Source organism: Theobroma cacao, chromosome 8 (genome assembly GCF_053813885.1).
Source record: "Theobroma cacao isolate CCN51 chromosome 8, ASM5381388v1, whole genome shotgun sequence".
NCBI classification, from domain to species: domain Eukaryota; kingdom Viridiplantae; phylum Streptophyta; class Magnoliopsida; order Malvales; family Malvaceae; genus Theobroma; species Theobroma cacao.
The window spans coordinates 5306852-5332226 of record NC_142646.1 but is presented as its reverse complement, the minus strand read 5'-3'; the positions used below and the strand labels follow the sequence as shown (position 1 = coordinate 5332226).

Genomic DNA, 25375 nt, shown 5'->3' with positions numbered 1-25375 from the left:
TTGCTGCTGCAGTGAAATAGTGGTGTTTTTTCAAAGGATCACTAGTGGTTTTAAGTTCCATTCATTTCTTTTCTCGATCAATTTAGACGAAAGTGAAACTATCATCGTATAAAGGAAATGTAACCTAAACTTGCTTATCACTGAAATTTGCTTCAAAATAGCCGAGTGAAGGAACTGCTGCCTTTTTCTTCTTCTTCTGGTTGTTTCCTTCTTAATCTTGCAGCTGTCCTTTTATTTTGCATCCTCAAAAGTCTGTATAGTTCTTTCCCCAAAAACGGGACTTTGCTCGGGCATCGTTGCCTTGGCTGCCCGCCCACAAAATCAAATACTAGTACTATAAAAATACATCATAATCCTAATAGAATACTTTGACCGAATTATAATTATCTTTATCCAAAAAAAAAAAAGATGATGTACGAATCCTCTTGGCTAAATCAAACTGTCAAATTTAATGTGCTTTCCAAAGAAACACTTGGTACAGCGACATACGTATTCACTGCTCATCACATCCCTTTATTTTCAGTAATGCAATTAAGTCAGCAAACTCATAGTATTAAATTTATAATCTGTCAGAAAAGTTTACGAAATGGAGGAGTACCGTTCTTCACAGATTAATGGTTTAGTAATTATTATTTTTTTGGTATATAAAAAAAAAAGTTTTAATCATTTGGTTTTCCCTCGCTTTCTCGAGACTATTTAAGATCAGAGTTCAAATTCATTTATATATACTGAGAGAGAGAGAAAGAGAGAGAGAGAGAGAGAGAGAATGGAAGGAATTGAAGCGAAAACCAGAGACGAGGCTCGCAAATTGCTGATGGCCATTCGCTGTGCCAAAGCTGCGCTTCTGCTTTCTTCACTGAAATCATCCGTGAGTCGCGTCTTCGAAGCTGCAAACAATGACGAAGACGAGGTTATTCAATTTTCTCCTCCTGTCTTTTTTTTTATTCTTGCTCGAATTTGTGTTTTTTAAAGTTCAGATACTTTAATTTTTTTTGTTTTTGGTCACTCGACGCGCAGGAAAAGGAGAAGATGAGGAGAGAAATTGAAAATCTGAGGGTGGAGTTAGTGAAGGAGCGACTGAAGATCAAGAAAATCAAACTCTGTGGAGTGATGGAGTTGATTCTTCAACTCATCTTGGTTATGTTGATTTCCAGTTTCCATATGACGCTAGCGTTCGATTTCTTCCTCTGTGATGATGAATCTTCCTTTTTGTAATTAATGAACAAACTAGCTATAGCTTGAACTTTTTTAAAAATGTTCAGTCATTTAGAATAGGAACATTGAATCCATTGTGAAGAAAATTTAGTTGTTTGTTTGAGATAAATTGCCAAACAAATTTACTCATCATTACTTTGTTGTTTTGTGTTTGTTCCGATTACGACATTGCAATTTTATGTTACAATGATTGCCAATTTCATCAATTTCATCCATAAGGCTAATAGAGAAGAATGCATTCGGCTCAGTTTAGTTTTTTTTCCTTCTTTTTTATTTTTTATTTTTTTGGATTTTGTAGACGTGTTTTATTCCCATGTGTTGGAGTAATTTATTTTAGCAGTAGCCATAGTCAGATTGACACTCGTGCGCAAGCTTTTGGGATTGCGATTGAATATCTAACCTCCATAATTAATCCAATAACAATTATTCTGCTAGTTTATCCGATGAAACTAGGATATTAATTTAAAGATTATTCCTATTCACATGCATTTAATAACGATCCAAAGCCCGTTGGTTGAATTAAACAAATTAATACTGCTACTCTTTTTCACACGAAGGAAAAAAAAGATGATTCCACGAGAAGAAGGGAAAGGAAATGACCAGCTAGCTGAACTAAAACCGCGCGATTAGTTTGAACTTGAAGTCTCGTGCATATATAAAATAAAACAAATAAAAGGAATATAGAAGAAACGTTCTTTACAGAGTTATGTTCACCGTAAAAGCCTAGCTGGTATTGTTTTGCTTGCAGGAATTAGTACTCTGTAATTTGAGAATACAAAATCAAATTATAGGCAAAAAAAAAAAAAAAAAAGAAGCTGACTCGATGCCTATCCTATCCAGACTTGCTGGGCTAAACAAACCTCAAAAAAGGTTCACCAAAGAACCCAAAAAAGGAAATTTTGATTTTGTAAACGGCATTATAATATGTTAATCAGTTAAGTAAACGGCATGAACGCAGCAGGGAAATTAAGATCCCAGAACAAGTCAGAAACGTAAAATGAGAGGGGGTTGAGAAAGATTATTTTGAAAAACTTTAGCAGTAGGTACCTCAAAGGAATTATAAACGATGTAATCACGACCCACCTATTCCCACCTACTGGCTGCATGCGCAACAATTCAATTCCATACACCCAGTCAAGTGAACAGTGAATAGACCACCTCAGATTTGTATTTTCAGGCAAAAAAACTTCACAAATGAAGGGTATTTAATTGCTCGTTCAGGGTGAACAAGCTCCACATATGCTAAAAGCATGTATCTATCAGTCTATCACCTGATTTCACCAGGACTAGTGTCTACTCACACCGCACAAAAGTTCTTAAGTACGTTTCTTTGCCACGCAGACCTATGAGTTATATTTACAATGCAGTTTCCATCCCGGATTGTAGCATCTAAATGTCTCAGCTGAAATTGCACAAAATCAGACCAAATCATATGCCTCTTGCAAGGGGAACTGCGGAAAAGAATGATGGAATGCATCTCCACTGCGATGTCAAGCCGTCTACTGTCCAGTGAACCATGTGAAAACGCATTTTGAAATGGCCAAAACTAAGGCTGCTTTCGGGTGTCAATATCATGTACATTAGTCCTGCAAATTTACAGTCAAATCTAGATGAAACAATGTTTTGGTGGAAAAATGAAAACATGGTATGCTTTTGAATATCTTACAACAGTTTAGGTTTTATCCCTTTCGGATAATGTGATGCCAAACCAACCCAAAAGGGCAGGCCACCCAACCAATCAAGGCTGCCATGTGATCTTTAAATTCAAATTCTTAACAGCTTATTGGGGCAGAATGATAGGCAGAATGAAAAATTAAATCACTTGGAGTACTTTAGGTGCTACAAAATGGTTGGTGTGACAACATAAATCTTATGAAAGCAACATTCCATTCCAAATATTCACCAAATTCAATTGCCAATGAAGAGCAAAGGAAGCTAGTTTCCACTATTCCAAAGACTATACAGAACGAAAAACATAAAGAAGAATCTTATTTAGAAGTTCATTGCTAGAATAGATAATTGACACTACCTTTAATCAAATGCATATGGGTCATCCGCATAAGGATTTAGAGAACCTTCTGAAAACAAATCACCAATGTTTGAAGCTTTTGGATGACTTCCCTTGGTTCCCTGCATGAGAAATGTATCAGTAATGAGCTTCTCTAATATGGGGAAGGAATCACACAGTGATTTAAACAGTCAAGCATATCCTGATACAACTGGTCATTGGTCATTACTATAAACAGTTACTCTATGTTATTTTTTATCTTATTTTCTTTCCATGTCTAACAAGTCTTGCCCTAATTCCTTGTCTTAGGTTAATCGTACAATCAAGAACCTACTAATGCAAAATATTTGGGCTTCAGCATTTTCTAAGGAGGGTTATTAATTCGTTAGGTGCAGGCCATTCCTCCTCTAATGAGGAACAGAAATTTGTTTCTTCTACCATTTCTAATGGAATCCACTAAGAAGCTACTCATATAACCAAATCCAGCAAGAACAAAATCTTCAACTCATCTATGCTCAGCCTATAATTCTTTTAGCAACATCATTATCAAAAGCAGAATAGTGGGAATTCTAAAATATGGGGAAAGGTATGAAAGGATGTAAATTTAATTGTTGATCCCTTAATGATTTAGCCAGTTTTAAGTTTTCTTTTTTCTTCTGCCAAGCATAAAATGAATCTTTCAAGCAGTCATGCTTAGAGAAGAAAGGTGCAAATGATTTTGAAATATGACTAAGATCCAGGAACTACTCTTCAGCTTTTGAGTACCTTGACAAAACTTCTGGGGTTATTGGCTTTTGGTGTACGGACCTTCTTATGTTTCCTTGGATCCTGATGTAATGTCAGACAAGGAAATTCAGCATGGATTTTGTGCCTGTGTGCGTGTAGATACGAATCTACAACACCACTGACCAACCTATATCACACATAGTTTGTCTACCAAGGATATATGCTTTTCATTAGTCAATATGGTATCAGGTACATACCTCAAACAAGACTGTACTCCTCGTTTTTCTTCGTTTTGTAATTGTTCTTCCATTAGTAGTTTCAACTTCATATTCATGATGAGTTACCTGACATGAGAAAAGGTAAGCCTAAGGAGGTTTGGAGGATGTGTCATGACCCAGTAGCCAAATAAGTACCAAAGTTGAATGTTTGTCTCATCCTTTTTCCCAACCTAACTGGAAATAGAAAGAAAAAAGGAGAAAGCAGCAGATAAGTACTGTACCTTCTTATGATGCTTAGGAATGCTCATTACACTTCCTGTGTTGGCATTTTCTACTTTCTTCAACAATTTTGAAACTGGTGTTTGTGTTACACCCGGGAATGGTGATTCCTGTAGACAGTATAAAAAGACAATTAAGGTGCCTTGTATATTACAGTGATTCCTGCAGACAATATAGAAAGCAATTTCGGCGACTTGTAAATTTTGTCTCAGCATTTAACAAGTCAAAGTAATTTAGTGCTATTTGTTACCTTCTCTTCATTCTCTGGCCTTACTAGAGCTAGTTGACTTCTTTTGCCACCATCAGAATCTCTCATCTTGATTGAAGAAATGGAATAATCCTGCAAGGAAAGTAATTTATCAAATTGATGGCATTTTAGATGATGTGTTATAATACATATGTAATTACAGTTTAATATACGCTTATTGAAACATTCCACAACTCTATCCTACTCCAAGGCAAAGCATACAAGGTAAGGTTTCTGACTTCAAATAGCCTATAACAAGAACTAGAAGATCTATGTCTGCCAAGTATACATCTTTTTTTGTCAGTATATGTGTTCAGTGTGTTTGTATTTTAGTTCATTTTGTCTGTGTGGAACGTCTCAGCATAAACTCTAAGCTATGATCTTGGCTGCCACAATGGTATCTCCAAAGTGTGATATGGGTGACTATCACATCATACATGCCCTTCTATTCTACCATCCTCATGTGCTTTCCCTTTCCAAAAGCGCAGATTCAGCCAATTGTGCAGAGAAATACAGTTCCCAGCTTCCAGCCATGCTTGATATACAGTGAAAAGTAAATCTAGTCAATGCCAAAACTTACAAACTGTCTTCAAAAGTACAAACATGATTCAATGAAATTTTCTGGTAAAAACGACCATTGAAAAGCCTAGCTATAACTTATTGCACAATGGAGGTTTCAGTATCTACACATTTGAACCACATGAAATTGTTTATGTGACAGTTAATGGTATGTTCCATTCTTTACATACATGCACAGGATGAGAGAGAGAATGAGCAATCTATAAAAGAAACAAGCCAACCTTTTTCGAATTCACTTCTTGTTCCTCTTGTGGTTTGTCACCCATCACCTTCCACTGGAGTTGCAATAGGGCCCTCTGCCTGTCTTCCTGCAATATATTAACATAAACTTGGTCCAGAGCACATATTATGTCAATTAATATAAAAGGTGCAGCAAATACATACTTTGGACTTCTGGAGACTTAACTCCTCCTCAAGCTTTCTGCACTCATCTTCAAATTGACACCTCAAAGCTTTGATTTGAACTTCATGTTCACTCCTAAGAAATGTTGTTTTCTAGTCCAATTCTTAAACTATCAGCAAATCAAATACAATTTTACTACTACTATAAATAATTCAAAATTAAAACTTAATGGTGTAAATACCTCTCTGAGTTCATTTTCTGCCTGAAGTTGGGCACATTTTAGCTCCTCATGGTGGTCAGCTTTGAGATTTAGTTCCTTTCTATCATGCTCCTGCTGAAGACGAGTGACCTAAAAGACAGGAATGCAATTCATATTTACAGACTGCACTATCATAGATGTGCACGAACATATTTTAAATTATAATATGAAATAAACAAATTTGATCAGTACATTACAAAACAACAGAATTAACTAGCAATTCCACAACTCATATATGCTGAAAGAGAATGACAAACAACTTGATTATAAGTTTGCACTAGTTTTCAGTGCCTTACTAAAGCAGCATTTTCCTCTTGAATGCGCAGCAAGTGCAACCTTGATTCTTCTTTGCACTCTGCAACCTTCTGGTCACATTTCTGTTCCATTTCTCCAACAACGTTGTCAGCCTGAAAGTTAAAGTAGGTGAGAACCAGTATTTTCTGTGTATTGCAGCATACAACAATCAAGAGCGAACCTTCTCTTTCTCCAGTTTAACAATCTCCTGCTTCTCTACTTCGTACTTCCTTCGCATGTCATTAATCGCCTAAGCAAACTCCTCAATATATCAATCTGATTGCCAAAATCTTTAAGAATTCACATGACATGGATGAAAAAAAATGATACCTGATCATTCCTCTGAGATATTTCTTTCAAATGTCTAGATAACTCCAACTGCTTACTTTCTAGCATCACATCATATTGCTTCCTGGCTTCCACAAGATTACTTTCAGCAGCTGTCAGCATTGCCTGATTCTGCAGAAGCATACAGAATCTTAAACTTATATGAAAGCCTGTATAAGAGTTTCAAATTTACATATTCTGTAACTGTTTCCTAAACCTCTGAAATGTGATCTTCCAGCTTCTTTTCTCTTTCTTTATATTGCAGGATAAGCCGTTCTTTTTCCTCTAACATGACCTGCAGCTGACCAACTTGTTTCTCCAAAGAATCTACCTGCATCTCATGTTTCCCATACTCCTTTTCCAAATTATCAATTTCTTCTGTTTTTCCCTGTATCTCTGCTTGCATTTTCTCTGAATTATCTTTGTTCTCCATTTCCAGTGCAGAAATTTTCAGCAATAGATCTTGCTATAGGACATAAACAAATAGGTTTATGTTAGCTACAAGGCTAGCTCAAATAGAGAAAAAATGAATTTAAATTAATATTGCAGACCATTTTATTTTCTGACGATCTTGAACTTTCAGACAATGTGTCAATTTTTTCCTCCAATTTTAGAACCAACTTTTCTGCTTCAGTCTTCTTTGAGACCAGACTTTCTGCTTCTGACTCCAACTTCTGGATTCTCTCTCCTGCTAAACGGCATTCTTCTGAAAGCTGGGACATAACAGATTCTTGGGCTTTCTGACGTTCAATAATCTTACCGTTTAACTCCTGGTTTACCAATTGTAATGCATCCCTTTCTGATGTTATGCACAAGAATTTATCATCGAGTTGTTCATACTTCTTTTGAGCATGCTTAGCAGTAAGAATTTTCTCCTGTTGGACTAACTTAAAGCAAGTGTCATAGAGAGCATTTATTTCATCAAACTTGTCAGTAAAAGTCAGATTTTGTTTATCCAGTTCAACCAACTGAGCAGCCAACACAGCAACAAAACCTTCAAGATTTTTAATCTCCCAGAGAGATATTGAAAGCTTTTTAGCAAATTCATCATTGCTCAACAAAAGATTAGTTTTCCCTTTCTCCAAGTTCTCCTGAGTGGTTAGCAAACATTTTATCTCATCTTCTTTTGATCTTAACTCAAGCTGAACTTCTTCCATTTTAGAGTTCAAACTCTCTGCAGCCTGTTTATTCGCCGCTACGGTTGCTTCAAATTTCTTTATCAGAGCATCTGCATGCAAAAGATTCCACAAGGATGCTTTTATGAAGTGAACACTAGGATTCTGATGGCTAAAGGTTAGACCTCCTCAAAATCAATCAACATACTTGACACTTCATCTTTTCAGTCAAAAGGTACCCTATTCTAAGAGATATGTTAGATATGGACCGACTTAAAATTGAAATGCCTTCATTTTGCACAATTGGAAATTCTGAGAAAGCTAAGCATCCTAGAGTCAAAGTGGTAAAGAACTCATTCAACAATCTTGCTGTCTTACCATAAATCAGGATCATAAGTCGTAAAAAAACTTATTCAACAAATTTTTCTGTCTTGTCATGAATCAGGATCATTAGAAAGACTCATATGATAATTACTTGACTCAATTTCACAAAAGCCCTTACTGAATGATAATTATAGCATGACTATAATATGGTAAAATAAGATTACCACTTATTATTCTTTTCTATCTTAATGTTGTCGGTAGAATCTGTTCCTAGATTGATACAAATAGTTAATTTGTCAAATGCTGGGAAAGAATGAAATAAGATGCATGCGTGTTGTATACACATGCATGAACTTCAAACATCAGGCAAAACATTATTCTAGAAGACAACAGCCTATGTATCATGCAAAATTATCTACTAACTAATGCAACCACTAATTAATCTTTCAATAGTAAACAAAGCCTCTGTCCAGACTCAGCCAAGCATATGCTCACCTTTTTCCTCAATGAGGTTTGCACTTTTGCACTGTTCATCCTTGTAAAACCTACCATTTTCCTCTTTCTCAAATTTGAGTTCTTCTATTTCCTTTCCACCTGCATTTGATATACCAAATATCCACCACATTGTGGAATGATAAATCAAAGAATGCAATGTGCTCTCCTCTTGATCTTATAATGAAACAGATAACTAAAACAATCATCACTAGCGAAACAGAATGAATTTGAACAAAGATGATACAAGTAACTCACAGTTTCTGATCGTTTCCTCAGCAGAACTTAACTTCAAAGAAAGGCCATTCATATGCTCATTTAGTGAGTCTATCACTTTTGAGCTTTCAGACAGCTTGCCTTCAAAAAACTCCGTATCTTTCTCAGCTATTTAAGTAAAAAATAGTTAAGACATTGCAAAAAATATCATAAAAAAAAAAAAGAAATTTCAGAGGCATTACATATGTATAAAAGACCAACCATTCTGAACCTGACTGGCTAAATGCTGTAACGTTTCAGTGAGTTGATCACAAAGAGTCTTCGTTGAAGAGAATTTAGACTCCAGACCTTTCCACAGCTTCTCGTCTTCCTTTTGCTTTACTTTGAGTTTAGCATTCTCATTGAAAGCATTCTGTAACTTTTCCTCTAATACACGGATATGTTCCATTGATTTCTTCAGCTTAGAATTCTACATTTTTTCAAATTATTAATCAAATAACCATTAAATGCAGAAAATGAAGAGTTCTCCGTTGTCTCGTGATACTAAACCCTAATCTTCAAAGATTTGAAGAACTAACGAAAGCAAGAACATTAACTATCCCAAAACAAAGCAAATATTGTATCTACGTGCTTTTCAAGAAGCTCAACGAACATGGAAGAAGAAGAAGAGGAAGAGAGCCAGAGAGAAAGTACCGCCATTTCCAGATCGGTCTTCACAGAAGCTTGCTCCTTAACAAGTTTCTCTACAAAAACAAATCACACCAAAAATTATCAAAATCGTTCAAATTCTTGGAACAATGACAAAATTATAACAAAATTCATCGATAAAAACCTGCAGTAAGTTTCAAATTCGCGAAACTCCCCAAAGAAACTGAATCGGTAGATGGACGCGAAGGGACTGAGAAGGTTCTCGCGGCTCTGGAGCCGGATCCTGACAAGGATTTGAAATGATCCAAGCTTTTCATGCTTGGAAACCCTAGTTTCTGCATCTCAAAAGATCCAAAGACCAAATCACCAACGAAACCCTTGAAATTTCGGTCCAATCGCTCTCGATTGCTCTCCCTCTGAAAGTCCAGAATGTTTCTTGAGTGAGTAAATTGAAAATGGTTTAGGCGCGAAGGAGATGTGGTATTTATACACGGAGTGAAGTTTGTTAAGGGGGAGTTTCGGTTAGCATGCGGGCGGTCCTATTGTAACATTTTGCAGCATCCGCTGAGACGCTTTACTTCTTGCACATAACTAATTATTTCCAAGAAATAATTTTCTTTTTCTAAAAAAAAGTTCGCGGCAAACGGAGAAAAGATAGAATTAAATTATTTCTCGTGCACAAAAGAAAAGACAAATTCAAATAAAAAAGAAAATATAAATTAAATTAACCAAATTCAAGAAAATGCACTCTAATAAAATAGACAAGTATCCACCTAGCAAGCAATAACTTTTTTTAAGAAATTTTATTTTTGTACAAATATTTTTAAATTATATATGACTCCTAATAAAATAGATTGCACTCTAATTTAATAGGATTAATTAAAACTATAATAACTTAAGATATGAAAAAAAATTAAATGAAAGGTTTGTTTGGTAACCGGAAAATAATTTGTTAGAAGAAAATTTTTTCTGTATAAAATATTTTACAAAAAAATTTAATATTTTATATTGTTTGCATAAACTTTTAAAAATATTTTCTATTATTTGAATCATCTTGTGAAAAATATTTTTCATTATCATGGTAGAATTATTTGATCGTTAAAATGATAAATAATAATTGATTATAAACAATAGTTATATTTGATTTTCACATTAAAATTAAGAATGAAAATAAAAAAATAATTATTATATTTTACATAGCATTTAACCACGTATTATAATGACAGTACGATCTAATTTTCAAAAAAAAAGTTCATTTCATTTTCTTACCATAGTATTATAAAAATATCAATATTCTTCAATTGTGTAAAACATTCAAAACCTATATTTATAAATTTGTATTAATTAAATGACAATTATTGAAATATTTGTTTATTATAATTATTAATAAGATTTATTAAAATTTATAAAAAAAATATTAATTGCATTGAGTGATTTAATTAAAAATATTTTTTTAATTTTAATAGTATTGAATAATTTAAATATTAATATTTTAAGTTAAATATTAATATTTTTAATTTTTTTATATCTTAAGTTAAATATTAATATTCATCAAATTTATTATACTAAGTTTAGTATAAGACCATTTTTTCTATTATTTGAAAAACGTATTATACCTCTTAAAGACGTAAGATATTTTAGGTAGTCAATAGGTATTTTTTCTATTCATCCATAAAATGTTTTATATTTGGAATAAATTTTTAATTTTCCAAACAAGCATAAATTTTCAACCTTTTAAACAAGCATAAATCCTGAAAACGTTATCCAAATATAAGTCTTGAAAATGTTTTCTAAAAAAATGTTGTACGTCAAGACAAAAAAAAATTATCTCTATATTTTCATAATTTTTATAAATCAAACACTTCCTTACGATACATTCTTATTCTTCCAAGGCTTATGGAAGGCTTGTTTATAACTTTGTGGCCCAATATGTCTTTTTTATTCAAGTTTTTTTTTTTGAAAAAAAATCTTTTTATTCAAGTTAATCATATGAACATATGGATAATCTTCTTTTACTTTATTTTTATTTCATCCAGTCATATTCATGTTAAATATCTTAAAACTCTTAATGAATTTTCTTATTTTTTGTTAAACACATGCATATTAGGTTCTGACGGGATGGTAATTACAAACCTAACACAATTTTTTTCTTTTTATTAAAAAAAAGAAAAGAGAAGAAAAAGAAAGGAGAAAAAAATTAAAGATAAAGAAAACAATAGCACATTTTTCCTTTTAAATGTATCCAAAGAAAGAAAAACAATCTTTAATCTTAATAAAAAAATTAACCCAAAAAAATCTTCAATCTTAACCAAAAATAAAAATCCAATATCAATTTATATTTTTTATCTACGTGATATGTAATATAATTTAATGATTTGATCATATGACAACTGATGTTATAAAATACGAAATCAAACAAATTATAACTATTACTTCTATCATCTATCATCAATCATAGATTGATGTCAAAATTACCAAATTAAAAACTTTTTTTTAACTTTTCTTGTTACTTTCTTTTTTAATTGAAATAAATTTTTTAATTTTGTTCTCTAAATTTTAAAATCTTAAATATAATATTTTTAAAAAACAATTGATGAAAATTAATAGGTGACAATGCAAAGGAAATAGAGTATAAAGGACCTGCAACAAAAAAAATCTCACCTTCGACCATTAAAAGTAGGTATTGCTTTTTAAGGAAAAAAAAAGAGAAAAAAAAAAGATTTTTAAGCAAACTTAAACCAATCAGGAGCTAAAAGGAGGCATGGAGAATTGAAAAATAATTTTTTTTTTTTTTGTAAAATACTCTTATTTTTTAAGTTTTGATCGAAATTGCATAGTGATATATTAATTTTCAAAATAAATACTCCATTTAAAAAAATATCTTCCATTGAACATATTTGTCCAATCATTAGTCCACTATTAACGTTTTCGTCAACTTAATAATATAAAAATATTAAAAAATAAATTTATTGTTATTAAATTTAAAAATTACTAATATATAATTTTATTAATTAAAAAAATGCTCTCGATCAACCTCCCTAAGGGAGAACTAGGTGGTCAACCGATGCAAGGGATGGTGTTGGCTTGAGAGAAAAAAAAAACAATGGAAAAAAGAGAAATGGCTTTTTAATTATTTCATGTTTAATATTAACTTGGGGATGAGTGTTTATTTTAAAAATTAATGAACCTTTATATAGTTTCGATCAAAATTTAAAAAATTAGAGATATTTTATCCATGTTTTTTTTAGATTTGATCAAAGACAAATGGGGCCAATGACAACCGATGATAGCACCAGAATTTTGAATAGATCCGAGAAGGTGAGAATAGAGAGAGAAAGATGAAGAAGATATTGCAAAAGTTTATCTAATCTTCTTAAAACTAAGTAGTTTTGAGGAGCTATAAAAGAAAGAAAGAGAAAATATTAATCAGCTATAATATAATCACATGAATAAAAAATATTAATTGATACTAAAATTAATTATTAATTTTTTATTAAAATTAAAATTTTATTTAAATACAAATAAAAATTAGAAACTCATTTAAATATAACAAAATATAAAAGATTTAGTTGATAAAATACCATGATTTTATAAAATTTTAATCATTTAAACCAATATTAATTTTCAGCAAGTCTTGAATCATATGCTCCCAATAAATGTGATGCAATACCCCAATGGGACTTAACATTTGGTATGATAGTAATGAAAGCACATTATTTACAATGTGATCAATTAAATGTAATGTAAAATTACAATACAATCACATTATAATTAATGAATGAAATGTTATTACATTACAAAACTAATGCAATCATATTATATTGTGTCGCGTGTCAAAACTTAGACCAACCTTACGTGACTTTAAATTCTATAAGTAAAACATTAAGTAAGCATAGTGAAAATAAAAAAAAATGCTTTGTGTTTATAGGCTAATGACTCCCTCTATTAGATAAGATAAGGTTACAAAATAAAGATAAAATAAAATATTTAATTTGAAGAGATAATATTTAAATTAAATCTAAATTTCCAACTAATATAATAAATCTACGTAGAAGTCTATATATACATTAACAAATCAAAAAATTAAAATCGGATTATATTAGGTGAGCTGAGCTTGTTGTCTAGCTTATGCAGACTATCTAACTTACTTGGTTGCTAGGCCTCCCTCTACTGTCTATTCTGTTTGGATTGCTAACTGTTGGATTAATTGGTCTGTGTGGATTAATTTAAACTCTTTGACCATGACACATTGTACTATGTAATATTATTAAAAATATTTTTATCGGATTGAGGGTTTAGTAAATACAATTGCATATGATATCACATTTTTTGCAGTAATTTTGTTTGTTTTTTTTTTTTATTTTTAAAAATCGTTTGTCAGCCTTTTTTATGAATTTTATTTTAATTTTTAGATCATTGAATTGACATGAATTTTTTGCAAGGCGTGCTAATTTTATTATTCAATGAAATTTGTTTTTACTTACATAATTACATTGGATCTGAACTTAAAAAGATAAGATGCTCTCTAAAAAGAATTTAGTTAAAAATGATAGTTGCATTCGATCTGAACTAAAAAGAATAAAATAAAATGTTCTCTAAATTTAGTTAGAAACAAGAATATTGGAGATGTTGTCTAACTAATTAAAAAGTTCCTTTATCCATTAGTTACCGTATAAAAAAGAAAAATGAAAATAGCAAGAATAGGGAAAACCAATAAGGGAAATAAAATAATAAAAAAAAGATCAGAGGAACAAAACCGACCCGGGTCACTTGCTCAAGACTCAAGGGGCAGAACTTGTATCGTAGCTGGTTCGGCGATGGAAGCAAAGCCCCGGCCGAACGCCCCGCCATTTCCTTCATTCCCCTCTCCTTCACCTTTTCGTTTGACTCTTCTCGTCTTCCTCCCCTGAAATAGTGAAATTCCCCTCCTAACACCAACCACCGCCATTTCCACCACTGCTTTAACAATGCCTAAATTCCATCTCGACTTCAGAAACTCCCTCCCGGATCACCAACATATCCTTCCATTTCCCTCTAATTCAAATTTTCTTGTCCCTGGCGGTTTATTCATCGAGCCCAGCGTTCCCTCTTGCTTCCTCGACTTCATTTCCCCTTTTAAAGATACCTCCGGTTCCAAAAGAACGGTTTCTTTTGCTCGTAGGCAAAAGCGGGAAGCCGTTACGGTTAAGGATTTGTTTTTTTTATCCATTAGCCTGAGCAACGGTGGGCTTGTTTCAGAACCCAAGGAGTTTCTGTTAGAAAACGGAGTACAAAAGAAGAGCAATGGGGAAGTAGCGGTAGCCAAACCGAAAGTTAGGGTAACGCGACGTGGGGCTGTCAACACTACCAAGCATTTGTGGGCTGGAGCTATCGCAGCCATGGTTTCCAGGTATCGTTAATTAATTTTCGCTGTAATTTAGGCACGTGCCTTTATCCTATTTGCCTAGAGACCTATCCATTATTTTGTTTTCACTCTAATTATTGTTTTGAAATGATATAGAACATTTGTTGCTCCGCTAGAGAGATTGAAGCTGGAATATATAGTTCGTGGTGAACAGAGGAATATATTTGAACTTGTTAAGAAGATTGCTGTGACGCAAGGATTACTTGGGTTTTGGAAAGGGAACTTAATTAACATTCTTCGCACGGCCCCATTTAAAGCTGTGAATTTTTGTGCTTACGATACCTATAGGAAGCAATTGCTTAGATTGTCTGGAAATGAGGAAACCACAAATTCTGAGAGGTTTGTTGCTGGTGCTGCAGCTGGCATTACTGCTACCGTACTCTGCTTACCGCTTGACACTGTATGTGGAATTTGCAACATGAGATTTCCTTCCTGTTTTCATTTTTCTATCTTCAATTTGAGCTTGCATTTGGGCATCACTCTTGTAGGCATGCTAAGTATATGCACTGCTGTATTGTACATTTTGGGGCAACCATCATAACTTGCTCATGGTTAATTGTTAATCCTATGTGTTATTAAAGGTTTGTCAAAGTTATGAGGAACCAATTATATTTTGTAAATTAAGGTTAGCATCTGGTCTCTTATTATAAGTATGGTTGCGGACCAAACATAGTGATAATCTTGTTTACCAGTATTTAGTGCTTTTGTTCTCTTACCTAGTAGTATCTATTTAATGCAAAATGCTTTATAGAGGATATCCCTTTATTGTCACTGCAATGTCTTGTTTAGCATGACTAAATATGCATATTTTGAGACATCCAATGTAATATCTTTTGACCAATCAAGGTGAAGGATAGTGGTTTCAGGGAGTCTTAGTATTATAAATTATGATAATGCCGCATGGAATCAAAATTTTTTTTTTTTTTTGAGATTTTTATAAAATAAGAAAGCGTGATTCTAGCTTGAGAGTTTAATGGTTCAAAGGGATATTAAAATGTATGATATCCGAACTAAAATGAAATATGATAAGCTCCTTTACTGAGTTTTGTTGTTTAGACCTTTCATCTGTAAATGCTTTTGTCAAATGCTAGGCTTATTTATAACTAGCAACATTTTGAGAGGACCTGCTTTTGACGACTATGAATAATTCCATTCTTGTTTCTGTCCCAATAATCATCAACTCTTAAAGTAATTTATTTTCTGCTATGCTTTATTCTGTTCTGAACTTTGTAGATTTATTAAAGAGCACTTAATGTGCAACTTGCAAGTGTTTTCAATGCCTTCATGATTCCAGTAGGTGCATGCCGGTAATTGATTAATTCTTCTTTCCCCCCTCTTCTTCTATGAGGATAGTTATTGACTACTTGCTTATTGTTGTCTTGTACAGATCCGAACCAAGATAGTGGCACCAGGTGGAGAAGCCTTAGGTGGTGTTATTGGTGCTTTTCGCCACATGATCCAAACTGAAGGATTCTTTTCTCTCTACAAAGGTCTAGTGCCCTCTATTGTAAGCATGGCACCTTCAGCTGCGGTGTTCTATGGTGTGTATGATATGTTGAAATCAGCTTATCTGCACTCAACGGAAGGTAGGAAAAGAATTCAGAACATGAGTCAGCTGGGGCAGGAACTGAATGCTTTGGATCAGTTAGAGTTGGGACCAGTCAGGACATTACTATACGGGGCTATTGCTGGTGCTTGCGCTGAAGTTGCTACTTACCCATTTGAAGTTGTGAGAAGACAGTTGCAATTACAAGTCCAGGCAAGCAGAATGGGTGCATTGGCAACTGGTGTGAGGATTATTGAGCAAGGAGGAGTTCCAGCACTCTATGCAGGGCTAATTCCCAGCTTGCTACAAGTAAGTGGATCAAGCTTTTAATAAAATCCCCAGGAATAGTTTTGCAAAAGCTTATGTTAATTATACGCTCTTCACAAATGCAGACATGGGGTTAAACAATCAAGATGACAGCAGAACATGAGAGTGCATCTCGCAATTTTCTTTCTGTTCTGTCCTGAAGTGATGATATCATCTTGATTATTTTCCACATTATATATATATATATATATATATATAGTTTCTAACATTTGATTAGCTAATTGTTTAAATGGGATATTTTACTTGTTTTGCCCCCACTTTTTGTGGCTCACATGCTTTTCACCACTGTGCACTATCATGTTTGATGTCATCTTTTGGGATTGATCACAGTCTTTATATTGAGCTTGCTATCAAATATGACATTATTACTAAGTTGAATTCCTCATGACTCAAATTTGATGTGTTCTTCTGGAATCATATTCTGCTTAGTAATATGATCCCAAAATGTATTTGATTTTCAAAGGAAATTGTATAATCTTGCTTTCTTTTTCATTTTTAAAATTCCCTCTTTAAATATGATATTTTTCATCTTCAGGTCCTTCCTTCCGCTGCAATAAGTTATTTCGTGTACGAGTTTATGAAGATTGTTCTCAAAGTGAATTGAAGAGGGACAATGGATCCTCTCAGGAAAAGAACTGGTAGGATGTTGTACAGTGCTATAAGATGAGCACAGCACAGAGATTCAGAGGAAGATTTAGTCATTAATCATTTAAACTTAACAGTTACCATCAATGTTCTCCACATATTTTTTACCTGAACAGAAAGAAATGGAAATTTTATTGACATGTTAACTTCTTTTCTTGATTATAGATCCACCATTGAATTGCTGACTGAATTTTGACCTGCATAGTTTAGGAGCTTGATTTTATTAATAATATAATGTAGTGGTTTTCATTTTCAATCTATCATGTTTGCTAGCACATGCTTGAGATCAGGTCCTTGGTGATGCATCGAAGTATTTGCTAGGGTCCTGGGGTGGTTGGTGGGGGGTGGATGTATAGTATAATAACAGCTTTTGATGATGTCATTTTCGAATGACACACACTTTATGCTTTGAAATGATTTGAAACATTTGATAAGAAGGATTTTAAATATGTGTCACCATTTTTGGGCAAAAAGTCTGAAAGATGGCTGATGGTGAAAGAAGTGAAATGTGCTTGTTTTAAATCCAAATAACTTTCTCTACTTTAAAAATGGGAAAAAGAAACCCTGTAAAAGTAGTGAAAGTAGCCTATTTTGGCACTCCCCATCTTTGTACAAAATTTTGCTTCTACCTCTGGAATTAGCAGGTATATCCAAATGCTTTGGTTTTGCATGTATTTTGGCACAATCAGTTATCAGTCAATGCAAAACATATGTTTGGGATTTTGAAGAAGACTTATATTTGTTCATAAAACAGCCATAGATTCCCAATTTTATATTTTATATGATTTTCCCGTCCATCTTTGTCCAAAGAATGCTAATCACATGCAGTGGCCAGTGTGCGTGGCCTTATCCCTTAGAAAAGCCGAACAGCAATGCTCATAAAACATACCCCAGTTATTTTTTGGACTCTAGTTGTGTATGTGAACAGCGGAGCTCAACAGTAAGATGAATATGGACGACTGGACGTTAAGATTGTGTTTGTAAATGGTTTCATTAGATTCACTGGACGTTATTCTTTGACCCCTCTTGTAGTAATTCACCCCAACGCCGGTTGACTTTTCAGTGCCAAACATCTGAAAATCTGATTTCCATAGCTGGAGGGTTCATAGGAAATTAACTAGCAGATAGCATTGAAACGAATTATTTACCAGTATTACAGCAGTTTTTGACAAATCTCATCGTGAAACTTGAATCCAGCATGTTTGAGATCTTTCAACATATTTGTTATCACGAAGCTTCGTTTCCAGGTAGGAGATTTCAGGAAGCTTGACAGCTATGAGACAAGCTTGAAAAAGGGGCGTTGCATTCAATTTTCTAGTTACTCTCAGTGTTAGCTTACATCAGAATTCAGAACCTTGATGGACCACGAGCAAGTTGCTTCGAAATTATGTTAGAAAATGGCTCGCTCTGTCTGCCAATCGCAAGTTGAACACGTGATCCTCTAGCTGTTCCCCTTTCATTACATTCAATATCACAATCACCTAATAGTGAAATGGTAACAATTAAATGTCCATTTTTTGGTAAAAAAATTTTTCACCCTTTTTGGTAACTTTCTATCCTAATTGATTAGTACAAAATGAAAGGTACTCAAAAGTTGACATGCCTTCGAAATTCACAGTCAAAGCCCAAAAAGAGCATAACATAACGGGCAATGTTTAGCCTTTGGTGAGTATATTCTTCTGGATACAAAGTGCCCCAGACGAAAGACCAAACAAAAAAAGTTGCCCCTTACCTATAACGTTGCGAGTATCGACGTGTCATAAGTTAGCAAAAGCATTCTACCAACGGCGAAGGCCGAAGGGTGAACTAACGAACCGTTTTCATTAAAGAATTTGCTATAATCAATTCGGCCATTTTTGACAAGCAAAGGTATTGGACTTCAAAGCATGGAGCCAAACCGCCAAAACTCACATAAGACACGTGTCGGTCAATCGAGGGTACTTTGATAAACGCAAAAAGCAGGGAAGTTAAATTCTGTCTCACTTTGAAAATTCGTTTCGTAATTTCCCACCAACAATCCGGCTCCTAAATCAATCAATCACCTCCTGATTCTTCTTCAAAAAAACTTAGTTATCTCCGCGCCGCAAAAACCCTAGTTCACGACCATGTCGCCGTCCGGAGACGGAGCCATCAACGGTGGTTGCAGATGCTCTTGTCTCTCCGGCGAAAATGGTGGTTTCCACGATGGCGCCGAGGATTATTGTATCCCCAGATCTCACTACGAGACTTGCACGCATTGCGCGAGATGCAAACCTTCGTTATGTTCTTCCTCTGCTCTTGGTTTCGATTCGATACTGTTAACGGACTCGGAGAAGTTACGGAGAATTGTTGTCGCTTCAGCTAAAGGCTTCTCAATTGGAGCTGGCATTAAAGGTGGCTTAGCTCTTTTCTCGATTCTTGCTCGCTTGCGGCGCAAAAAATCGAGGTATACTAAAATTTGATCTTTTTTTTTTTTTATAATTTGCTGTGAGAATAATAAATTAATAATTTCTTGATTTAGGAAAGTTGAGGCTTTTACTGACAAGGAAGCAGTTTCTATGGCGATTAAGGAGACAATTAGATACGGTCTTTTTCTTGGAACTTTCGCTGGTACATTTGTTTCAGTAGATGAGGTTATTGGTGCTCTTGGAGGACATAACAGGCAATGCTCTTAATCTTAATTTCCATATCTTTAGTTGAAATGGAAGATTTAATAAACTTATGTTTTACTGGAGTGTTAAATTGTTGAATCAGGACTGCGAAATGGAGGGCATTAGTAGCCGGACTGGTTGCAGGGCCTTCCATGCTTCTTACCGGACCGAACACGCAGCATACGAGTTTGGCCATATACATACTCATGAGAGCTGCTGTATTGGCATCACGCTGTGGGATAAAGAGTAAACGGTTTGGGAAGCTTTGTAAACCTCTTACTTGGAAGCATGGTGACATTTTCCTTATGTGTCTCTCGTCTTCTCAAATCTTGTATGTTTCTTCTTTTAAATTCTCTTGGTTATTGGTTTTGTTTTGTTGTTTTATACTGTTAAGTTTTAGTGCAATGGTTCTCATTGAATTATGGTAATTTTCAGTTGTACTTGAAGCATGTAACTCTTTTGGAAGTTACCACCTAGGCTAGGTGACTGAGCCTCCTGGATTAAGAGCCCAGTTTAAGTTATCAATCTCGAACAATTTCCCTGCAGGAAGATTTAAGAAAAAAAAAGTGTGATACTATAACATTTTGGAGGCATTTCGAAACATATCAGGCTATATATGAAATGAGTGAAAGTCTAATCAGCATGCCAGGGGACTCTATTGTTCTTTTCCTTTTTTTTTTTTTCGTTTTTAACTATAATTCATCCTGTTAAAGCTGGCAATCAAAATTCAAATGTTTGGCTGCTGCCTGATCTTCTCTATACTTAAAAGTTTATTAAATCTTAGGCTTCATAGCAGGATCTTTGATTCTTAAATCTAACTAGTGGTCAAAGCCTAACTACATCATATCATATGTGAAAAGAAAGTTAGAAAAATATTTGCTTAAACTAAAAGTAAGTGGTCATTATACAGTTTAAGGCAACATTTGAGACGGGCCGGACGACATTGTGTAGCTTTTCAAATTGTACACATAATGGCATCCAAAAACACAGCCTGGGGAAAATTTCATTATTTTTTTCTAAGGAGTCGATTAATGCACTTTTATTTATTTTTTTGGGCATAACTTTTAAGTGGAAACATTTTTATTTCAGGTCTTCATACATATTGAAGCAAGATAGCTTGCCCCCATCATATAGGTCCTTTCTCAATAAACATGGTGGAAAGGATATTGTCATCCTACAAGGTGTAAAAGAGATTGCAAGAGGCCTTCCATTCGCTAATTTGGAAGCAATAGAGAAACTTTACAAGGCAACAGGAGTAGACATAAAATTAGATCCTAACATGAAAATCCCCTGTTCGGTATGATCCTTGTTACTCCCTTAGTGTCATTTTACCGAGTAGTGTTAATGTATATACCTTATTCATAGTATGCAGTCCTTCTATACTTTTCTTTCTTTCTTCCTTTGGAACAAAGAACTAACAGCACGGCATTTTCCCCCCTACACAGTGTCTGGTATATGAGACTTCAGCATTGTGCTTTATTTAGGATTATCTCTTGAGTAAGATCATTAAAGATGGGTGCTTCTTTTCATACAGGATAGCATTTTTATGGCAATGAATGTCGTCTTGAAGATTTACTTAGATGCTTGTTGAATGGAATTGTTTGCAAGAATTTGAGAAAGCTAAGTAAGAAGGGCTTGGTTAAGAAAATTAATCTGAAGTGACATTGAGCTTTTCATTTTTCTCATTCTTTTCAAAACTCATAAAGCTCATTCTTATGGGCTAAAAACTCTCCTTCATGCTGCTTTATGAGAAATTACAAAATGAAAATCTGAAAAGAGTAGGAGAGAGTGTGAAGTTCATTTCAGTTGCTCTGGTTATCAGCCTGATACTGCCTTCCAACTTTCAGAATTTTAGAACTAATTTAGAGCTTTTCTTTGTCATGTGCTGATTCATACGTAAAAGCACATAGTGAAGGTGTTTTTGACAGGTTAAAAACCATCTACTTATCCTCTGAAGTATTCCATTACCCAAAACTTTGTATGCACTTGGTCATTCTTTGCAGTCTCTGTAAGCCTTGCGATAAGATCTCATTTGCAATCCACAATTCAATATTTTCTTCCAATAATATTAGTTATTTGGATGTAAATAGTTGAAATTGCAGTAGTTTAACCACTGTATTAGGTTTAATTGTTCTCCTTTGCAATAAGATCTTAGAGTGCTCACATTTAGCAACATGCATGATTTCTGAATAATACAATAGATTTTCTTGCATGAATCATTTCTTTTTTGTTGGTTTAAATTACTCAGATGTTCATAGAAAATTCAGCATAGACTTTGATTCAAGCACTCGAGCCACTATTGCTTGAAGTTTGCTGGCAAAAGTATATTGTTACTTTTGAGAATTGTTCTTAAATCCTCAAGCTATTTGCAGATGATACATGGGAATCAATCATGTGGCGAACATGTTGTTTCCTTTCTTATTGAAGCATATAAAAGGGCATTACCTGTGTATCTTCCGGTTTATTTGATTCCTGCATTGATAGTTCATCGTCAAGGCCTCTTAAAAAGGTGATGCAGTTAGACTATTTTCTCTTTCTTGAAGACTGTTTAATTGAAATTTAGTGAAATTTTTCACTTAGAGTTTGCCTACTTATCGTTATTATTATTTTAAAAAAGAAATTGTTTACTTAATATGTTCTAGATTTTTAGATTATTTTTTCCTACTTTGGGCCCTCTATGGTTAATAGAGTAGGTAAATGCCCCTATACAAGTTGATGAGTGATTGAGCTTGTTGCTGCACATGGATGCTATAGGTTTTTGGCATGCTTGCCAAGTGTTTGCTTCATATATTTTTAGGTGAACAAAGAATTATATGCCCACTTTGGCTTTGAGTACCTCATAATATTTGAGCATCAGAGAAAACCTTCCAGTTACTTGTTCCTTTTCTTTCTTTAGGACAACTCAACATGTGTTAGTCTTTTGGTTTGTTTCTGTGCACCCCCCCCCTTCACCCTCTCTTTTCCAGCAATAATTGAGATCAGTGTTGGTTCTCTTCACTCGCCAGATGCTCCTTGTAATCATTATTGTCTGACATAGTTCTTTTTGACCTTAATGCAGACCTTACACAATATTAGGGAAGGGTCTTGTTGGTACTGCCAGATCAAGCTTATTTTTATCTGTCTATTGCACATCTGCTTGGTTAGTGTTCTATCATTCTACTGTTTCATTGTATTCATAGCATTGTCTGTTTGTTCTCCAAGATTAGTAATACCTAATGCATTTCAACTTTAATTTATAGCTCTCCCTTTTTTAGTTTTCCTTTCTTGATAAGTAATTGTCTTTGAGATTTGCTGTTGCGGTTAAAGTAATTAAAACATTAGTTATTGTTGGTCAAAATTACAAAGGATCTATATCCTATAGTCTATGCTTAAGGGTGTGATATGTCATTTCATCCAACCTTTCCTTCTTTTTCCTTTTTTTGTTACTTTTGTTATACTTAAGAAGATCAGTATCTCATACTGGTCAACAATCTTTTATTTGATGAGCAATCATATTTTCATACATTCACATGCCATGAGACTTGTTGGTTCTATGCTTATACAGAGTTCTTAGCTTCGTTAGTGGTTCTATGCTTCTATTGTGGCAGTCCACTTTGAATGTCTTTTTCTTTTTGTTCCAAAGCCCACTTTGATTGTCCGGACATGAGAATTGTTGGTTGTGACAAGGATAGTCAAAGTGTATCATGATTTCCTGTGAAAGACTTATAAGAAAAACAGAGGGTCATAATCTTCATGAAATTGTCAGTTTATGATGATATTGAACTAACTTTGGAATCTGGGGAAACTCTAAATTGCAACTTCTGCATCACTGCGCGTGGTCATAATTTTAGCAATTTGGTATAGTTTTATGAACATCAATCATCTAATATAATTAAAATGTGGTTCTCAAAATTCAAAACATTGAGGGATGTTCTTCTAAAAGTGAATTTTGGTAGTTGGAAGGAAATAAGCATAACTATGAAAATTTGTACTGGCTTTGCTACTTGCGTGCAGTATCTGGTGATGTCATATGTCAAGTTGTGTAAGTTTGTGGTGCCATGAACATGGTTGAAAGGCATTAAGAATTACTGACTTTATGTGCTAAAGTAGGCTTTGAATAGGATAATAGGTTTGCCTAATATATTTAATGTGAAATTAAATGGCATGGTTATTGGTTTCGGAAGATGTTTTATAGTTCAATAGCAAATGAGGAACTGATATATATTGGAAGAGACACCTAGTTGAGAAAGGTTACAATGTCATTAAACAAGACAAGAATGGTAAGATGTGTATATGAAAATAGTGAGATGCTTTCTTTGTCTCTCCTGTACTGTATTTTACGAAACCATGAGCTATATCAAGCAGGAGAGTCAACATATGTATACACATTGAATACCTGTATAGGCTTCTTCATAGGGGGTAAGATGAGTGATGGCATAATTTGCTTTTCTTTTTTTTTTTCTTATGATGCTTTCCACTTTGCATAAAGTTAATCACAAATCCAACTTGTACATATTGCTAATATTGACCTTTGTCATTGATTTAACCACCATTCATTTTTCAACAGGATGTGGACTTGCATGCTGTTTAGGATTTTCAGAAAATGTAACATACCAATGGTAGCAATGGGAACGGTAAAGGATTCTTTCCAATTTATCATGTGAGTTGTAGGCCAAGGTGTTTTTTCCTTTTTCTTTCTAATGTAGGATGCGTTATTGGGCAGTTTCCAACGGGTCTGGCCTTGGCTATTGAGAAGAAAAGTAGGCGGATTGAGATATCACTCTACTGCCTTGCACGAGCCATAGAGAGCTTCTTTACATGCATGGCTGATGTTGGGTATTTGCCACGGTCAAAGAATCTGAAGAGAGCTGATGTGGTAATTTTTAGCTTGTCAACCGCTATCATAATGCATTGCTACGCACAGGAGAGGGACGTGTTCCGCTCAAAGTACCTAAATGTTCTTGATTGGGTCTTTGGTGTGCCTCCTCCCCCATGTGAAACCCCTCGCTGCAAAAACAGTTGAGCAGATTGCAGGGATTTGGGGTTGAGGCGACTCTAGAGCTGAGTATTCTCTTCTCATGAATGATGAATTGTATTTGTTTGCACCAACAGGGCTGGGAGTACCGAGGTGCCTGTAGCAAATAGCAACGCAGGTGGTAAATTATATCCTGCTGAGTTATCTATTCTAGTGTTGATAGTCTGTTGAGTAATTTTTGACAGTAACAAAAGTGAAAACAATACTTTATCTGAATAGGTTCCGTCAAATTCATGATTCGTTTTTCAGCGAAAGCTCTCTTGGGTTTCAAGTTTGAGATGTCAAGGTAATTCCACGAGATTGAGATCAGAATCGCTGTTTAAGTTCAATTTCATCGAAGGTTCAGGTTCTAAAGTCTACATTATTACATCCAAAACAACGGGGGTACATCTATCAGTAATGATTCCCGATACTAGTTCTTCACAAGCTTCTTTCCAGCCAGCGCCTGTTATTCTAATGTCATTAGGAAATGGAATTTTCTACTTTATTTCCTGCTTTACCTATTACTTCTGCATTTAG

General features: G+C 34.2%; 4 protein-coding genes across 6 annotated transcripts; 3 read left to right on the top strand and 1 right to left on the bottom strand.

Annotated features, from left to right (window-relative positions):
- The first annotated feature begins 747 nt into the window (after nt 1-747).
- Nucleotides 748-1341, top strand: LOC18592160 (uncharacterized). The gene is made up of 2 exons (XM_007018719.3): nt 748-910; nt 1018-1341. The coding sequence occupies exons 1-2, from the start codon at nt 767-769 to the stop codon at nt 1213-1215; spliced, it is 342 nt and encodes a 113-aa protein (XP_007018781.2). The 5' UTR covers nt 748-766; the 3' UTR covers nt 1216-1341.
- Nucleotides 1342-2354: 1013 nt separating this feature from the next.
- On the bottom strand, nt 2355-9631 carry LOC18592159 (synaptonemal complex protein 1-like). The gene is made up of 19 exons (XM_007018718.3): nt 9475-9631; nt 9336-9385; nt 8904-9111; nt 8685-8810; nt 8430-8528; nt 7047-7723; nt 6713-6961; nt 6499-6627; nt 6350-6418; nt 6171-6281; nt 5857-5964; nt 5657-5767; nt 5494-5580; nt 4697-4786; nt 4449-4556; nt 4207-4293; nt 3989-4051; nt 3245-3345; nt 2355-2801 (listed from the first exon to the last, which is right to left on the bottom strand). The coding sequence occupies exons 1-18, from the start codon at nt 9629-9631 to the stop codon at nt 3247-3249; spliced, it is 2628 nt and encodes an 875-aa protein (XP_007018780.2). The 3' UTR covers nt 2355-2801; nt 3245-3246.
- Nucleotides 9632-14026: 4395 nt separating this feature from the next.
- On the top strand, nt 14027-17358 carry LOC18592158 (putative mitochondrial adenine nucleotide transporter BTL3). The gene is made up of 4 exons (XM_007018717.3): nt 14027-14679; nt 14791-15094; nt 16082-16549; nt 17103-17358. Exons 1-4 carry the CDS (start codon nt 14258-14260, stop codon nt 17169-17171), a joined length of 1263 nt encoding a protein of 420 aa, XP_007018779.2. The 5' UTR covers nt 14027-14257; the 3' UTR covers nt 17172-17358.
- A 1670-nt stretch (nt 17359-19028) lies between these two features.
- On the top strand, nt 19029-25355 carry LOC18592157 (uncharacterized). Of its 3 annotated transcripts, none has more exons than XR_016027957.1 (9): nt 19029-19637; nt 19713-19853; nt 19946-20173; nt 20932-21139; nt 22215-22351; nt 22901-22981; nt 24389-24455; nt 24545-24974; nt 25106-25355. XR_016027957.1 is itself a non-coding variant. In XM_007018716.3 (8 exons), exons 1-8 carry the CDS (start codon nt 19318-19320, stop codon nt 24842-24844), a joined length of 1482 nt encoding a protein of 493 aa, XP_007018778.2. In that variant the 5' UTR covers nt 19029-19317; the 3' UTR covers nt 24845-25104. The 3 variants fall into 3 exon arrangements, 1 of the variants encoding a protein (XP_007018778.2); XR_016027956.1 differs by having other exon boundaries at nt 25076-25355; XM_007018716.3 differs by lacking the exon at nt 25106-25355 and having other exon boundaries at nt 24545-25104.
- The last annotated feature ends 20 nt before the right edge of the window (nt 25356-25375 follow it).

What these genes read in the sequence shown, in the direction of transcription:
- LOC18592160 (XM_007018719.3), top strand. Translation starts at nt 767, where the DNA reads ATGGAAGGAATTGAAGCGAAAACCAGAGACGAGGCTCGCAAATTGCTG. An exon ending in CAAACAATGACGAAGACGAG is followed by an intron (nt 911 to 1,017) that starts GTTATTCAATTT and finishes CTCGACGCGCAG; the next exon opens with GAAAAGGAGAAGATGAGGAG.
- LOC18592159 (XM_007018718.3), bottom strand. Translation starts at nt 9,631, where the DNA reads ATGCAGAAACTAGGGTTTCCAAGCATGAAAAGCTTGGATCATTTCAAA. An exon ending in AAACCTCATTGAGGAAAAAG is followed by an intron (nt 7,724 to 8,429) that starts GTGAGCATATGC and finishes TTTTGCATGCAG; the next exon opens with ATGCTCTGATAAAGAAATTT. An exon ending in TTCCTAAGCATCATAAGAAG is followed by an intron (nt 4,294 to 4,448) that starts GTACAGTACTTA and finishes TTCTCATGTCAG; the next exon opens with GTAACTCATCATGAATATGA.
- LOC18592158 (XM_007018717.3), top strand. Translation starts at nt 14,258, where the DNA reads ATGCCTAAATTCCATCTCGACTTCAGAAACTCCCTCCCGGATCACCAA. An exon ending in ATCGCAGCCATGGTTTCCAG is followed by an intron (nt 14,680 to 14,790) that starts GTATCGTTAATT and finishes GAAATGATATAG; the next exon opens with AACATTTGTTGCTCCGCTAG. An exon ending in TAATTCCCAGCTTGCTACAA is followed by an intron (nt 16,550 to 17,102) that starts GTAAGTGGATCA and finishes TTTCATCTTCAG; the next exon opens with GTCCTTCCTTCCGCTGCAAT.
- LOC18592157 (XM_007018716.3), top strand. Translation starts at nt 19,318, where the DNA reads ATGTCGCCGTCCGGAGACGGAGCCATCAACGGTGGTTGCAGATGCTCT. An exon ending in GCTCTTGGAGGACATAACAG is followed by an intron (nt 19,854 to 19,945) that starts GCAATGCTCTTA and finishes TTGTTGAATCAG; the next exon opens with GACTGCGAAATGGAGGGCAT. An exon ending in CTCTCGTCTTCTCAAATCTT is followed by an intron (nt 20,174 to 20,931) that starts GTATGTTTCTTC and finishes TTTTTATTTCAG; the next exon opens with GTCTTCATACATATTGAAGC.